The sequence below is a fragment of the Euleptes europaea genome, chromosome 18, assembly GCF_029931775.1.
Source record: "Euleptes europaea isolate rEulEur1 chromosome 18, rEulEur1.hap1, whole genome shotgun sequence".
NCBI classification, from domain to species: domain Eukaryota; kingdom Metazoa; phylum Chordata; class Lepidosauria; order Squamata; family Sphaerodactylidae; genus Euleptes; species Euleptes europaea.
The window spans coordinates 14705146-14720463 of NC_079329.1; the positions used below are offsets into that span (position 1 = coordinate 14705146).

At 49.0% G+C, this 15318-nt stretch overlaps 1 protein-coding gene across 1 annotated transcript; it reads left to right on the forward strand.

Moving 5' to 3' along the window:
- The first annotated feature begins 1609 nt into the window (after window positions 1-1609).
- Window positions 1610-10052, forward strand: CABP5 (calcium binding protein 5). The gene is made up of 6 exons (XM_056863499.1): window positions 1610-1710; window positions 3924-3954; window positions 5247-5390; window positions 6872-6981; window positions 7723-7870; window positions 9984-10052. Exons 1-6 carry the CDS (start codon window positions 1648-1650, stop codon window positions 10007-10009), a joined length of 522 nt encoding a protein of 173 aa, XP_056719477.1. The 5' UTR covers window positions 1610-1647; the 3' UTR covers window positions 10010-10052.
- The last annotated feature ends 5266 nt before the right edge of the window (window positions 10053-15318 follow it).

The following is a 15318-nucleotide window of genomic DNA, read 5'->3' on the forward strand; positions in this document are numbered from 1 at the left end:
CTCCCCCGCCCCGTTGCCCTCCAGTCTTCTGCAGATAGGGTTGCCAACCTCCAGGTACTAGCCGGAGACCTCCTGCTATTACAACTGATCTCCAGCCAATAGAGATCAGTTGGCCTGGAGAAAAACGGCCGCTTTGGCAATTGGACTCTCTGGCACTGAAGTCCCTCCCCTCCCCAACCCCCCCTCCTCAGGCTCCACCCCAAAAACCTCTTGTGGGGGGTGAAGAGGGACCTGGCAACCCTATCTGCAGATGGACTTTACTCTCTCCCTCTATGGCGTTGTCAACTTTTTGTTTCTGGCAGAGCTCCTGGGCCTTTAAGAATTTCGTGGGTAGTAGGATATTTAACAAGGGAAAGTTTCTCCATCTCGATGCCAGGAAAAACTGGAGGGACAAGAGGAGGGAGAAAGGAATAGCAAGTGTCCCCAACACCCATCCCAACATCGTCCTTCCTCACCCAAGGCAACCTGTTCTAAGCATATAAAATAGCAAGACTTTTGCCCACTAAACCCATTGGCACTGTAATTAGGGTTGCCAACCTCCAGGTACTAGCTGGAGATCTCCCGCTATTACCACAGATCTCCAGCCAATAGAGAGCAGTTCACCTGGAGAAGATGGCCGCTTTGGTAATTGGACTCTATGGCCTTGAAGTCCCTCCCCTCCCCAAACCCCGCCCTCCTCAGACTCCACCCCAAAAACCTCCCGCCAGTTGTGAAGAGGGACCTGGCAACCCTAACTGTAATCATGTCAAAATCTATTGATTGCCTCTAGGTGTCCCGGAACTAGGGTTGCCAGGTCCCTCTTTGCCACTTGTGGGGGGGTGGAGCCTGAGGAGGGCAGGGTCGGAGGAGCGGAGGGACTTCAATGCCATAGAGTCCAATGGATAAAGTGGCCATTTTCTCCAGGGGACCCGATCTCTATCAGCTGGAGATCAGTTGTAATAGTAGGAGATCACCAGCTGGTTCCTGGAGGTTGGCAACCCTACCCAGAACCCATCCATGACCGTCATTTCTTCCTCCCTTCCTATCCTGTAATCGTTGTTCACCTTCCTAATTGTCAACCAGAAGGACCCAAAAATGTGTACTAGAAGAACCTTGAATTCTGCACTATCCATCGTCGAACCCTCTGGATCCCCGGTTTCACCTACGGTTGTCAGCTTCCAGGTGGTGGCTGGAGATCTCCTGCTATCATAACTGCTCTCCAGGCGACAGAGATCAGTTAACCTGGAGGAAATGGCTGCTTTGGAAGGTGGACTATGGCATTATACCCCATTGAAGTCCCTCCCCTCCCCAAACCCCACCCTCCTCTGGGTCCACTCCCCAAATCTCCAGGTATTTCCCAAGCCAGAGCTGGCAACCCCAGCTTCCACCCAGCCTGGGAACCCAGGAGTCTTGGATGCCAGCCCTTACCATGTAGCAGCTGTTAATCTGGAGAGGGGAGGGGGGATTTATTCAGCAGATGTCACAGCCAGGAGTGCGAAAAGGCCTGGTGCGGGGATCAGGAGCGAGGGGAGAGATAATCCCCCGATCCCCTTCTATAAATCACCCTCATCACGAGAACCATCTCTTCTTCTGCGAAAGGATATGAACCTCGGGGGGACTGTGCCGGGTGACGCGGGTGCCGGGCCAGGGAACGCATCGCTGAGCGCCATGAAGAACCCGCTGGGACCTGCCTGCATCTTTTTGCGCAAGGGCATTGCTGAGAAACAGGGGGTATGACCGTCAGGCGCTACTGCGGGCAGGGCAAATACTTTAGAAAACCAAACGAGCACAGGAGACGGGGTTTCCGTTTTCTCTGCAAGGGGGTTTAGCCCAAAGAGGGTGTAGTGGTTAAGAGCGGTGGTTTGGAGCGGAGGACTCTGATCTGGAGAACCGGGTTTGATTCCCCACTCCTCCACATGAATGGTGGACGCTAATCTGGTGAACTGGATTTGTTTCCCCACTCCTACACATGAAGTCAGCTGGGTGACCTTGGGCTAGTCACAGTTCTCTTAGAGCTCTCTCAGCTCTGCCTGCCTCACAGGGTGTCTGTTGTGGGGCGGGGAAGGTGATTGTAAGCTGGTTTGATTCTCCCTTAAGTGGTAGAGAAAGTCAGCATATCAAAAACCAACTCCTTTTCTTCTTCAAAGTGGGCCACTGTGGGATGCAGGAGTCCCCTTCTTTGGGAAGAGGATGTTGCCTAGTACATTTGAGAATTGGGTACTAGTAGGGTACTACTGTAGGAAGGGAAAGATGGTCAAGGATTAGAGAATGGGAAGCGGCAAGGGGATTAGAACTCCCGGATTCTCTCCTGAGAAATTCTAGAGCAAGGGTGTCAAACATAAGACCCGTGTGCCGGATCCGGCCCCTTCAGAGCTCTTATCCGGCCCGCGAGCCAGCCAAGGCAGCCTCCCCCCACTTTCAATCTAGGCTGGAGAGGCATGGCTCAGCCCCACCAAGGGACATTTATGTAATATCTGGCCCTCGTAACAAATGAGTTCGACACCCCTGTTTTAGAGTGTGAGATTTGGCTCCTTTTGGGCCCCCTTTTCTTCAGGATTTCGAAGGCCTGCTTGAAAGAGGGGGGGGCGTTGCTTGTGTGTCTCCCACCCTTCCCACTTTTTGCCTCCAGTAAACAGGGCTTTTATTTATTTATTTGGCATCGTTTCCAAAACCTGTTTGAGCAGAAGTAACAGTGAGGCGAGAAGCAATCCCTGCCTCAAACCCACTTTAAAGTGTGAAAAGCTCTCGCCTGTCTCCAGCCCAGGATTCTCTGCAGGTAGCCCTCGAGGCTGGCTGGCAAAATAAGGAAGAGGGAGATCAGGCTTTGGTGGAGGGGCCGTGGTGGTCTCCGTTGTGGCTTTTTCTTCCTGCTAAATTGGCTCCCCCACTCATACTCCTAACAACCCCCTCCCCAGTAAAGTAGGGCTGCCAACTCCAGATGGAGAAGTTCCTGGAGATTTGGGGGTGGGGGTCTAGGGAAGGTGGGGTTTGGGTAGGAGAAGGACCTCAATGGGTTATAATTAGGGTTGCCGGGTCCCCCCGACCACCAGTGGGAGATGGGGGAATAGGGTTGCCACGTCCGGGCTGGGAAATTCCTGGAGATTTGGGGATGGAGCCTGGGCAGGTCAGGGACCTCATTGGGGTACAATGCCATAGAACCAGGGCAACTGATCCAGGGGAACTGACCTCTGTAGTCTGTTGATGAGCTGTAATTCCAGAGGATCCCCAGGTCCCACCTGGAAGCTGGCATCCCTAGTTATAATGCTGTCTCCAGGGGAACTGATCTCAGCAGTTTGGAGATCAGTTGTAATTCCAGGAGACCGCTGGTCCCTGGAGGTTGGTAACTCTATCAGTACGCATTGTTCATCCCGCTGTATTCAAGACTTGGTAGCAGGCAGCTGCTGAGATTCAGGGACTTACCCAGAGAAGTCATCCAACTTGCTTGGTGTTGAGTGGACGGGTCTTTCCTGAATCTATGGAGCGCATTAAACCGTCTTGGCCTTTATGTTGCCAGACTTCACTTCCTGCTACATGGATGCTTCTCTCTGCTTTCTCTCAGCTCCCCAGCTTGTGTCGTTGGATTATTAGACTGTGGAGCATCTCCTGGTTCCTCCATCTCACCCTGCTGCCTTCACAGCCGGCGCCATCGTAATCCGGGCAGCCGTCCAACTCTTGGCTCGAGTCGGTTTGCCCTTCTCTGTGCCGTTAACATTGACCAGTTCAGAACTGGGGCATCGCTGCGTTCAATGCAATGGTATCGATTGGCCCCAGGGAAGAGAAGGCTGTTATGTTTAGGAGGCTGGTAGGATTCGGGGGGCAGGAACCAGGGCTCCAGTTCTGGAGGAAGGAGTCGCTGTTTTGTAGGTTGGGTGAGCAAGCCAAGACTTTGCTGTTTTCTTCCAGGCGCAGATACCCCAATGAATGTATTTACCCCTCTCTTGCAGGAACGGGAGCTGGGACCTGATGAAATCGAAGGTAAGATGGCTGGTGTGAACTTCGGGGTCTTGGCAGTGCACCCGCTTTCACGTAGACAGTCCCAGGTTCAATCCCTGCTATCATTAGTTAAGGGGATGTCTCAGGGGAGGGGCAGTGGCTCAATGGTAGAGTATCTGTTTGGCATACAGAAGGTCCCAGGTTCAGTCCCCAGCATCTCTAGTTAAAGGGACTAGGCAGGTAGGTGATGTGAAAGACCTCTACCTGAGACCCTGGAGAGCCGCTGCTGGTCTGAGTAGACAATACTGACTTTGATGGACCAAGAGTCTGATCCAGTATAAGGCAGCTTCATGTGTTCAGGCTGTGAATGTGAGGAAGACCTTTTTCTGCCTGACACTCTAGAACAGGGGTGTCAAACTCAATTGTTAGGAGGGCCAGATATGACATAAATATCACTTGGTTGGGCCGGGCCATGCCTTGCTAGCCCAGATTGAGAGTGGAGGGGTGGCTGCTTTGGCTGGCTCGTGGGCCAGATAAGGGCTCTCAAGGGGCTGGATCCGGCCCTCGACCCTTATTTTTGACACCCCTGCTCTAGAGAGTCACTCCTAAGCAAAACAGACAATACTGGCCTAGGTTTATGGAAGGCAGTTTCTTATGTTTGTTTTCACATTTTGTTCTGGGAAACCCTCTGTATTCTTCAGCAGATTTTCAGGGTTTCCTCGTTGAGATGGCAGAAAAATCACTTGTTCTTCCTGCAGCGTTCAGTAGCAGGCGAGCAATACACTGTTCATGAAGGGTAGCTGTGAAGTCCTAAAACATACCCAGAATTCTTTGCAACACTCAGGGGTACCGTAGCAGACGCTCAGGGGTGGGGTGGGGTTTCCGTTACTAGGATGTTGCCAGTAGAAAGTGAAACACCTCAGATCTGGAGGGCCGTAGCTCAGTGGTAGAGCATCTGCTCGACATGCAGAAGGTCCCAAGTTCAATCCCCGCCATCTCCAGTTAAAGGCACTAGGCAAGTAGGTGATGTGGAAGACCTCTGCCTGACACCCTGGAGAGACAGAAAGAGGGGCCATGGGTTAGTGGTAAAGCATCTGCTTGGCATGCAGAAGGTGCCAGGTTCAATCCCCGGCATCTCCAGTTAAAGGGACTAGGCAAGGAGGTGATGTGAAAGACCTCCGCCTGAGACCCTGGAGAGCTGCTGCCGGTCTGAGTAGACAATACTGACTTTGATGGACCAAGGCTCTGATTCAGTATATGGCAGCTTCATGTGTTCATGTGACTCATGATTCCCTCTCATTGACTCTTTTTTTGTCAAAAAAAAAACAACCTAGAGCTCCGCGAGGCTTTTGATGAATTTGACAAGGACAAAGACGGTTACATCACCTGCAAAGATTTGGGGAACCTCATGAGGACGATGGGATACATGCCAACCGAGATGGAGCTCATAGAGTTATCACAGCAGATCAACATGAACCGTGAGTGCCAGAGGCCTGGGAGAGGATTTCTAGACAAAGAACGGGGCCAGAGTAATGGGGTGAGAGGAGTGCGCGGCTCAGAGTCAAGAATCCTGTTCTGCTGGGATAGAGCGGGATATGTTAAAAAATTAATTAAAAAAGTTAAGAGTTGGGTCCTGGATGTAGGTCAGCAACTATACCTTCCTGGATAAAATTGTCCTGTCCCGTCCCCCCACACACGGTAGCCACCACAGTCACAAACGACAGTACTTGAGGGAATGCCAGGTGTGACACCTGGTGGTGGTGGGAATCGGGACCTTGGCCCAGCACCCCTTCCCTGCTCACTGCTTGTAATGGTCCTTTCAGAGCCAGCCTGACCACTAGGTAAACCTAGGCAGTCACCTAGGGTGCCAGATTTTGAGGGGCACCACAAATTCTAGGAGCCTTCTCTGCTGGCTTGAAGGAAAACTTGGCGTTAACTGGCTTCTAGGAGCTGGGTATGTTTAGCCTGAAGAGACGACTGAGAGGGGATATGATAACCAACTTCAAGTATGTGAACGGCTGTCGCATAGAGGATGGTGCCGAGTTGTTTTGTGTTTCTCCAGAAGGTCGGTCCAGAACCAACGGGCTGAAATTAAATCAAAAGAGTTTCCATCTAGACGTTAGAAAGAATTTTCTAACAGTTAGAGCGGTTCCTCAGTGGAACAGGCTTCCTCGGGAGAGGGTGAGCTCTCCTTCCCTGGAGGTTTTTAAGAAGAGGTGAGATGGCCATCTGTCAGCAATGCTGATTCTATAATCTTAGGCACATCGTGAGAGGGAGGGCACCTTGGCCATCTTCTGGGCATGAAGTATGGGTCACTGGGGGTGTGGGGGAGAGGTAGTTCGGAATTTCCTGCATTGTGCAGGGGGTTGGACTAGATGACCCTGGTAGTCCCTTCCAACTCTATCATTCTATGACTCTCCATATCTGTCAATCCAGGTCTCACATAGCTGCCATGATGGAACATGGAGGGCTTTGGAAAAGCTCATCTATTTTTATTTTAACATTGCTGGTTTTGAATGACTAGTCTAGCTCCTTCTAGACTTCTCACTTTTCCCTCTCTTGAATGAGGGGCACCACAGTCATAATTTGCCTTGAGCTCTAAAAATAGGGTTGCCAGCCTCCAGGTGGTGGCTGGAGATCTCCTGCTATTACAACTGATCTCCAGGTGACAGAGATCAGTTCCCCTGGAGAAAATGGCCGCTTTGGCCATTGGACTCTGTGGCATTGAAGTCCCTCCCCTCCCCAAATCCTGCCCTCCTCAGGTTCCACCCCCAAGTCTCCAGGTATTTCCCACCTGGAGCTGACAACCCTAACCAAAAAACCTCAGGCCAGTCCTGAGCCCTTTGGGGAAAAACTAGTCCTTGGCCCAGGCTCTGTGAAGCTGGAGGGCAACCCAAATGCTGTTGCTGAACATATTTTAGCCTGTTCTAAGCCATCTTCCCGGTTCCCTTCGCTGCAGTCGGGGGTCGTGTGGATTTTGAGGACTTTGTGGAGATGATGTCACCCAAGCTGCTGGCAGAGACGGCGGGCATGATTGGCTTGCAGGAGATGAGGGACGCCTTCAAAGAGGTGAGGATCGGAATTACCGAAGAATCGTGCTCAGACCTTCTTTTCCAACCTTGCTTAATCCATCACAAACTCCCTGTTTGTTTATTTAAATTGCATTTTGTTTAATTAAATTTTATTTAGGGTTTTTTATTTTTTGGAAGACGTTTTGGGTCCTCTTGAGGAGAAAAGCTGGACTGAAAATAAACAACCCTTAAATAAACTAAAACTCTTTAAATTCGTCAAATGAAGATTTCTTTGAGTGATAGCCCAAGCATCAATAAAACCCATGTGCCTGTGGACCACATCAAAGATCCCTGTTGCTAAGGTAGATGGGAGATCACAGCCGAGAGCCAGCGTGATGCAGTGGTTAAGAGCGGTGGTTTGGAGTGGTGGACTCTAATCTGGCAAACTGGGTTGGTTTTCCCACTCCTCCACATGAAGTCTGCTAGTCACAGCTCTCTTAGAGCTCTCTCAGCCCCACCTACCTCACAGGGTGTCTGTTATGGGGAGGGGGAGGGAAGGTGATTGCAAGCCAGTTTGATTCTTCTTTAAGTGGTAGAGAAAGTTGGCATATAAAAATCCCTTCTTCTTCTTCTTCCTCTTCTTCAGCAGAGAGGGTGGTGATGGAGATGCCCTTAAATAATCTGTGTCTGCTGTCCAGTGCCAAACCCTACCTACTGTTGATGTTTCTAAACTAACCCACATCCTTGTCAAACCCCAGATGGTGGCCTATTCTCTAACTACCCGTTTCTCTCTTTCTAGTTTGATGCAAACGGGGATGGTGAAATAACATTGGATGAGCTGCACCAGGCCATGAAACGACTGATGGGTGAACGCCTGACTGCTCGGGAGATTGCCGACGTGGTGAAGGAAGCCGACGTCAATGGAGACGGAACGGTGGATTTTGAGGGTGAGATGTGATTGGGGTCTATAGGATTGATGGAAAGAGATTATAGGCTTAGGGGAATACGGGGTTAAAGCATTAAAAGGTCTAGAGATACGGGATTTAGAGCCAGAGAGTGAAATAATAAAAGTTGGGTAATAGGGTTAGAGGGTTATTAGAGGGCTTTAGCTGTATGGAGACAGTCGTTTAGGGGCTACAGACTTGTTGTTTCTTTCACTATCTTCAAGAGATCCTTGAGATCCTAAGAAGGCCAGCATTTAGAGCCAGCGTGGTGTAGTGGTTAAGAGCGGTGGTTGGAGCAGTGGAGTTTGATCTGGAGAACCAAGTACATCTTCAAGTACTTGAAGGGCTGTCATATAGAGGAGGGTGCCGAGTTGTTTTCTGTTGCCCCAGAAGGTCGGACCAGAACCAACGGGTTGAAATTAAATCAAAAGACATTTTGATTTAATTTCAACCCGTCTAGACATTAAGAAGAATTTTCTAACCGTTAGAGCGGTTCCTCAGTGGAACAGGCTTTCTTGGGAGGTGGTGAGCGCTCCTTCCCTGGAGGTTTTTAAGAAGAGGTTAGATGGCCATGTGTCAGCAATGCTGATTCTATGATCTTAGGCAGATGGTGAGAGGGAGGGCATCTTGGCGATCTTCTGGACATGGAGTGAGGGTCACTGGGGGTGTAGGGGGGAGGTGTTTGTGGGTTTCCTGCATTGTGCAGGGGGTTGGACTGGATGACCCTGGTGGTCCCTTCCAACTCTATGATTCTATGGATCCTTGGTATTATTCATCTGTTCTCCCATGCAAATGTCAAATGGTGTGTGCGAGAGTGAGGGGATAAGCTACGCCCTGCCTTCATCCTCTGTCTTACCTCATTAGGTCCTGTTGTTTAAAATGTTCTTCTTACTGCCTGGCTCGCTTCTAGCATCATAGCGAGGGTTCACACTTACTTACTGGAGGCGGGAGACTTCTTGTGCTCCCTACACTTCTCAGCTGGGCAGCGAGAGAAAAACAGCGAATGAAACGTTGGCGGGAGGAGTGCGATTCGCATTCCCGACACGATGACGCCACTTTTGGCATGACCCAGAAGCGACATCATCGTGTTGGGTGGCGACATGCCAGCATTCTCCCAAAGCACTGTGGTTAAACCATAGAGTTTGGGGCGAATGCTACAGAGTCACCCCTGATACAAATATGTCACTTCTGGGTTGCATCAGAAATGGTGTACTAAACAGGAGAAAAAAGTTTCCATCAGTGGAACGCAGTGAGGCAAGCTTCCATGCCCTGCTTTACATGTGAACAAATGGCATGTAAATAATTACCGAAGGACCCCCCCACAATTACACCTAGTTTGGTGCTAGGTCGATAGGTTTCATCTAGTGGCTAGCTACTGCCAATTCCTGGCTTACCAAGTCAAGTCAAGTTTATTGTATAAGGCCATAGGCAATTACAATCTAAAGCAGCATAGCAACAGGTTAAAATATACAAAACCAGAAATATTAAAAGAATACAAAAAAATTAAAGTTTAAAATACGCCCATTTGGCTCTATCCAGCTTTATCGCCTTTCATGATTCGCTTTGCCCTGGTTTTCTTGGCCACCAGGGCATACAGTGCCATTCTTTTGGAAATATATGGGTCCTTATCTGATAGCAAATCGATTAATCTGTCAATCAATCGATCAAGTTTTATTTCGATGCAATATCAGCTCTGAATAAAAATCAAAGTTAGGTTAAAATAATAAAATAAAATAATAAAAGTTGATGATTCTGGGAAGGATTTGAAGAAGAGGAGGAAAGGTCTTCTATGGGGAAAAGTTTTCGATCAGCCGTTTACGAATCTCATAGACTGGAGACAAAATTTGGCTACTTGAATGGTTATCTCCCGAGAGGAGTCTGCTAAGAGCAGGGAAACATCAGATGATAATTGTGACGCTGAAAGAATGTCTGCCAGAAACTTGTTCCGAGACTCAGTGTATAAAAGACAGGTCAGGACATAACGGGGGAGATCTTCCTCTGAACCACCACATAAACAGATGCTTTGAGCGCCTGGCTTATCAACTACAAGTCAGTAGTTCAACTCGGGGGGAGGCATAAACTGTCCTTTGTATTGACGCCATGACGTTTTTTACAGAGTTTGTGAGGATGATGTCCCGCTGACGGAGTCTTCCCCCCCATCCCTGGATCCAAGCACAGAATAAGACCCCGCAGTTGCTTGAAAAATGGATGGATTTCAACATCAGGTCCTCACCTGAACTGGGAGGCTCCTTCGAACCTCAGTTTGCAAATGCAGCTGAGTAGCACGACGACAGTTTGGGTGTGTATTAGGGGGTCTGACACTGCTTCCCCAATAGAAGGGGGCATTGCCCTCCGTTGCAAAGCCCTTCTCTCTGCCTCTTCCCGCTGTCCCTTTTCTTGCCCAAATGCACTAATCCAATCTGTCTCCTCTCCTTTTTTTTGGTCCCAAACCTCTCGTTCCCGCCCCACAACATTCTTCCTCCACCGCAATCATGTAAAATAAAAGCTTCCTTGGATCGGATCACTCTGGATCTGTGTGATAACTTTCCTGTAGTGCAACTAGCATCACCTGCCAGGACCGTCCCGCTGCCGGCCTTTAGGGAGGTCACCGAAAACAATTTGACAGCTCGAGCCTGACCCACCCGGAAAGCGGCTTAGCTACTTTAATCGCCCGTTCGGAAGAATGACATATGGGGAGGAATAAACGGATTACAGGAAACAATGCCTGGGGGCCGGAGCACCGAAACATATTAAGTGTGAGAGTCTGGGAACTGGGACGCCTGGGTTCGATGGCCAGCTTTAGGGAGGCAAATGAGTCTCCAGCATGGCACTGCCGAGAGACAAACTGGGAAAGAGGATTCCTGGGTCCTCAGCTGCCAACAAACTCCGGCCATTCAAGGGATTACAGCTCTCAACTTCCTTGTTTCCACCTCATGACCCTTTTGCTGATTAAAAGCCAGGGGGGTTGAGCTGCTCTGGTTCCACCCCCCCAGAAGGGCCGCAGTGGCAGATAGGGGAGAAGGCTGTGTCAAGGTCATTCCTGCCCAAACACAGTCAGTTCAGCTCCTACTTTGTGGTTCTCAGGTGCTGTCCCTCCTAGCTCACCTCCGATCCCCCCCCTCCGTCAACAGTACCTAGACAGGTTTCCTCCTGCTCTGACTATTACTCCAGCCAAACAACTGGAGAAAAACGTCCTGTCCCTTTAATTAAGGCTTGATATGTGGGTTTGGGCTAGGGTTGCCAGGTCCCTCTTCACCACCAGCGGGAGGCTTTTGGGGCGGAGCCTGAGGAGGGCAGGGTTTGGGGAGGGGAGGGACTTCAATGTAGGGTTGCCAATCTCCAGGTAATAGCAGAAGATCTCCTGCTATTACAACTGATCTCCAGCCGATAGAGATCAGTTCACCTGGAGGAAATGGGCGCTTTGGCCATTGGACTCTATGGCATTGAAGTCCTTCCCCTCCCCAAACCCCGCCCTCCTCAGACTCCACCCTAAAAACCTCCCGCCGATAATGAAGGGGGACCTGGCAACCCTACTTCAATGCCATAGAGTCCAATGGCCAAAGCCGCCATTTTCTCCAAGTGAATTGATCTCTATCTGCTGGAGATCAGTTGTAATAGCAGAAGATCTTGACGTTTACTAGGCAGACTATTGCCTTCCCCAGTCATCTTCCCTTTACACCCAGCAAGCTGGGTACTCATTTTACCGACCTCGGAAGGATGGAAGGCTGAGTCAACCTTGAGCCGGCTACCTGAGACCGACTTCCATCGGGATCAAACTCAGGTTGTGAGCAGAGCTTTTGACTGCTAGGCAATATCTAATCAGATGTGTAACAAGATAATACAAATCAGCACAATACTTCGTCCATGTATGCAGATGGTTTCTCAGATATTTTGAAGAAATAATAATGGTATTAGTTATAAATATCACATTATTTTTCTACTATGGGTTAAGTTCAAAATTCTACTAATTCTTTCCAATAAAACAACTTAGGTTTACACCATCTTAATTAAAGTAAGTTCATGATAGTAAATACAATACATATGATCACATTCTTGATTTTCGTATCACAATTTTATGCTTGTACCCACTCCTCCCCACCCTTTTTCTTTTTAAAGAGCAGCATAAGTAATATGGTCCCATGAAACCTCTATTAAAGGGACAGGATATTTTCTCCAGGCCTGTTGGCAAGCTACTCCAGAGCCCCAGTTTCTCTGACTAGGGCACTTGCCTTTTCTTAGCAGGGCTGTTGGCTTTAATCCGTTTATTCCTGCCGTAATGTGCCGGAGTCCAGCTTACTAACGCACGCATTTGATTAAGCCCATTATGCAAAGCTTTGGCTCTCTCTGTCCTCCCTGGTCAGTGCTTCTGCCTCATGTCAATCAGTCACCATCCAGACAAGTTACGCCCCCTCGCCAGCAGGCAACGGAGAGGATGCACAAACCAGCAAAGCATCTGCGTCATGTAGTAAGCTGCCTTGAAAAGCGAACAGCCGAAGCGAGTAGGCGGCAGCAACCTCTGTCACGGAGTCTGGGCCAAACTGCAGACGCAGACCAGGGAACCCATTCCACATGCCCCAGTTGACAAAGCCTTTGTTACGCCCAGTATTGGATGCAATACATACAGGGGGTTAGTCAGATTATACGCCATGGGTTTGCTTTCATTAGGGTATAATGCTGAGATGGTTCACATGTGCTTAAGGAAAAGGGAACATTATCCGTCTATCATATGGAGAGTGTCAAGTCAAGTTTATTAATACGGTCGACTGACCAATACGTGCCAACCCATCAAAATTTCCAGACACAATAGTTTTGCACTGCAGAATCACAGACTGCCCATTCATATAAAGGTGTAAGGTCAATACAAGCAACCCCTGGTTAAAATTATCACATTAAAATTGATAAAATTGTAAAATATTCTAACAATCATTCTCTAATAAAGCTCTGCGTATTTTAATAGCAACAGCGCCTGGGCCGGATTTAGGTTTGATGAGGCCCTAAGCTATTGAAGGTAATGGGGCCCTTTATATGTCCAGCTGTCCTTTGTCAACAACAAATTGCTGTTTTTTGTGTTGAACATATGCTATATGGTAATTTATGGACCTAATAGGTATCTAAAGCCATTTGCACATAACAAAATATGTATTTTATCAAAGTAATTGTTGAACTGAAATTTTGAGGGCCCCCGAGAGAGTGGGGCCCTAAGCCAGTGATGGCGAACCTTTTAGTGACCAAGTGCCCAAACTGCAACCCAAAACCCACTTATTTATCGCAAAGTGCCAACACGGCAATTTGCCCCCGCTGCCCAGCTGGGCGGCGCAGAGTCGGGGGAAGGGGGGGGCTTTGAACTGCTCCACGCAGAGATCTCCTACTATTATTACCTGGAGGTTGGCAACCCTAAGCATATAACAGCCGTGCAATACCCAACAATGTGGGGCTGCTGCTCCGCTGTATCCAAGTATAGCACACCCTCAAGTTAGTGTGTGCCCTAGAATTGCACTTAAAACGCCATGGTAGGGTTACCAACCTCCAGGTGGCAAGTCTAGGAAATAAATGGAAAAGAACACCTATGCTGCAAAAATGTGTGTCACAACCCAAGATACAGCACAAGGCTCTACTGCTTACAGCAACTGTGAACACAAGTATAAATACCAAAAAAGCGTGCACTTGTTTCAAATAGTATTGTTTAGTAACAATATACACTTTTCAGTACATGAATTACAATGGCAATAAATATTCCTATGTCAATATAATATTATTACAATACAAAGCCACAATACATGAACAACTTAGAATTAAATAGAACAGCTATAGTAAATGTGTCTTCATCCCATGCAAGTGTATTAAAGTCTCCCAACAGAATTAATCCAGCAATAGCAGCCTAAGATGGTAACAGGCATACACAAAAAGCAATAAGCACAATTAAATAAGCAATATCAGCCAAGATAGTTGAATAACAAGCATGCACAAGAAGCAGTAAGCACAAAGTTAGAAGAAGGGGGGGGAAGGGAAACAGGAGCTGCCTTTCTGTGCTTGCAAGTAATGAGCCAAACGGTTCTGTAGATGTTAAATCCTCTCTGTGACGAACACACTGAAGCCTGTGTCAGTCTAGGGGCGGTGGGAAGGCAGCAAGGTCTCAATGGAAATTAATAATGAGGGAACACTTACTAGTCCTTCTGAATTAAAAAAATAAATGTGAGTGCTCTGTGCACGCTGTAGACGCGCGCCGTTTCGCCTGCTGTGGAGCAGGGAGAAGGAAGTATGTGATGACGTCAGCTACAGGACGAAGAGATCTCCCGCAAAGTAATTTGCAATGAGACAATAGCTAGCAAAGCTGCGGCTGGCAATAAAGATTGTAAAGTTAATGATGGCAATTAAGCTGAAAAGGGGAGAAGGCACCTTCAAAGGAAGGTAGAAACGCCTGGAGGAAGCAGCGACTCATCCGAAGGCAGCCTGCCAGTAAAGATGAATAACAATCCCGGTGTGGCCGGGAGCCCCAGGAGTCCGGGGAAGGGGAGGCTTTGAACTGCTCCGGACAGCGCTGAGTAGTTCAAAGCTCCCGCGGCCCAGCTGGGCGGCGCAGAGTCCGGGGAAGGAGGGGCTTTGAACTGCTCGGGGCAGCACGGAGCAGTTCAAAGCCCCGCCGAGCTGGGCGGTCCGGAGTCGGGGGAAGGGGGCGGGGCTTCTTGACTTACCAGCGCGTGCCCACAGACAGGGCTCCGCGTGCCAAGTCCGGCACGCGTGCCATAGGTTCGCCAACACGGCCCTAAGCTATAGCTTGTTTAGCTTATACGTAAATCCAGCACTGAACAGCACAGAACTTGGCAGTTTGGAGCGTAAGCTGAGGGTCTTCTCCTAATAGGAGCTTCTTTGCCAAAAGCTCAACTGACTCATCAGGGAATTTACCAAGTAGAGGGGGAAACAAGCTTTGACCTAACTTCGTGGTAGAATGGGCAACATATCAGTGCATGTTCGATGGTTTCAATGTCCCTTGTTCCACACGGACATAACCTCTCTGATCTAGGGATCTTCTTATATTTCCCTTCTAAAACAGCCAGTGGTAGGGCCTGGCATCTGGCAAGGGCATATGGAGAGTGTTCTTCCACGGTGGAACTCAAGATGCACCGTACCCACTTTCCCACAGACTAAAGAGAGAAGTTTCCTTTTGACTACCCAAAAGGCTGTGCTGGTAGGGTTGCCAGCTCCGGGTTGGGAAATACTTGGAGATTTTGGGGGCGGAGCCTTGAGTCTCCTGCCCTCCTCAGGCTCCGCCCCCAAAACCTCCCGCCGGTGGCGAAGAGGGACCTGGCAATCCTAATGGTGAGAAAACATATATATGTGGTGTATAGCGGGAAGAAGGGGATGATCCAAACAGGCTCACTCCCTAGTCTCGGAGTTTGAGAGACTTCAGAAACAAGCTAAATAGCTCAGCCCAGTTAGACACCTCTTCCTAG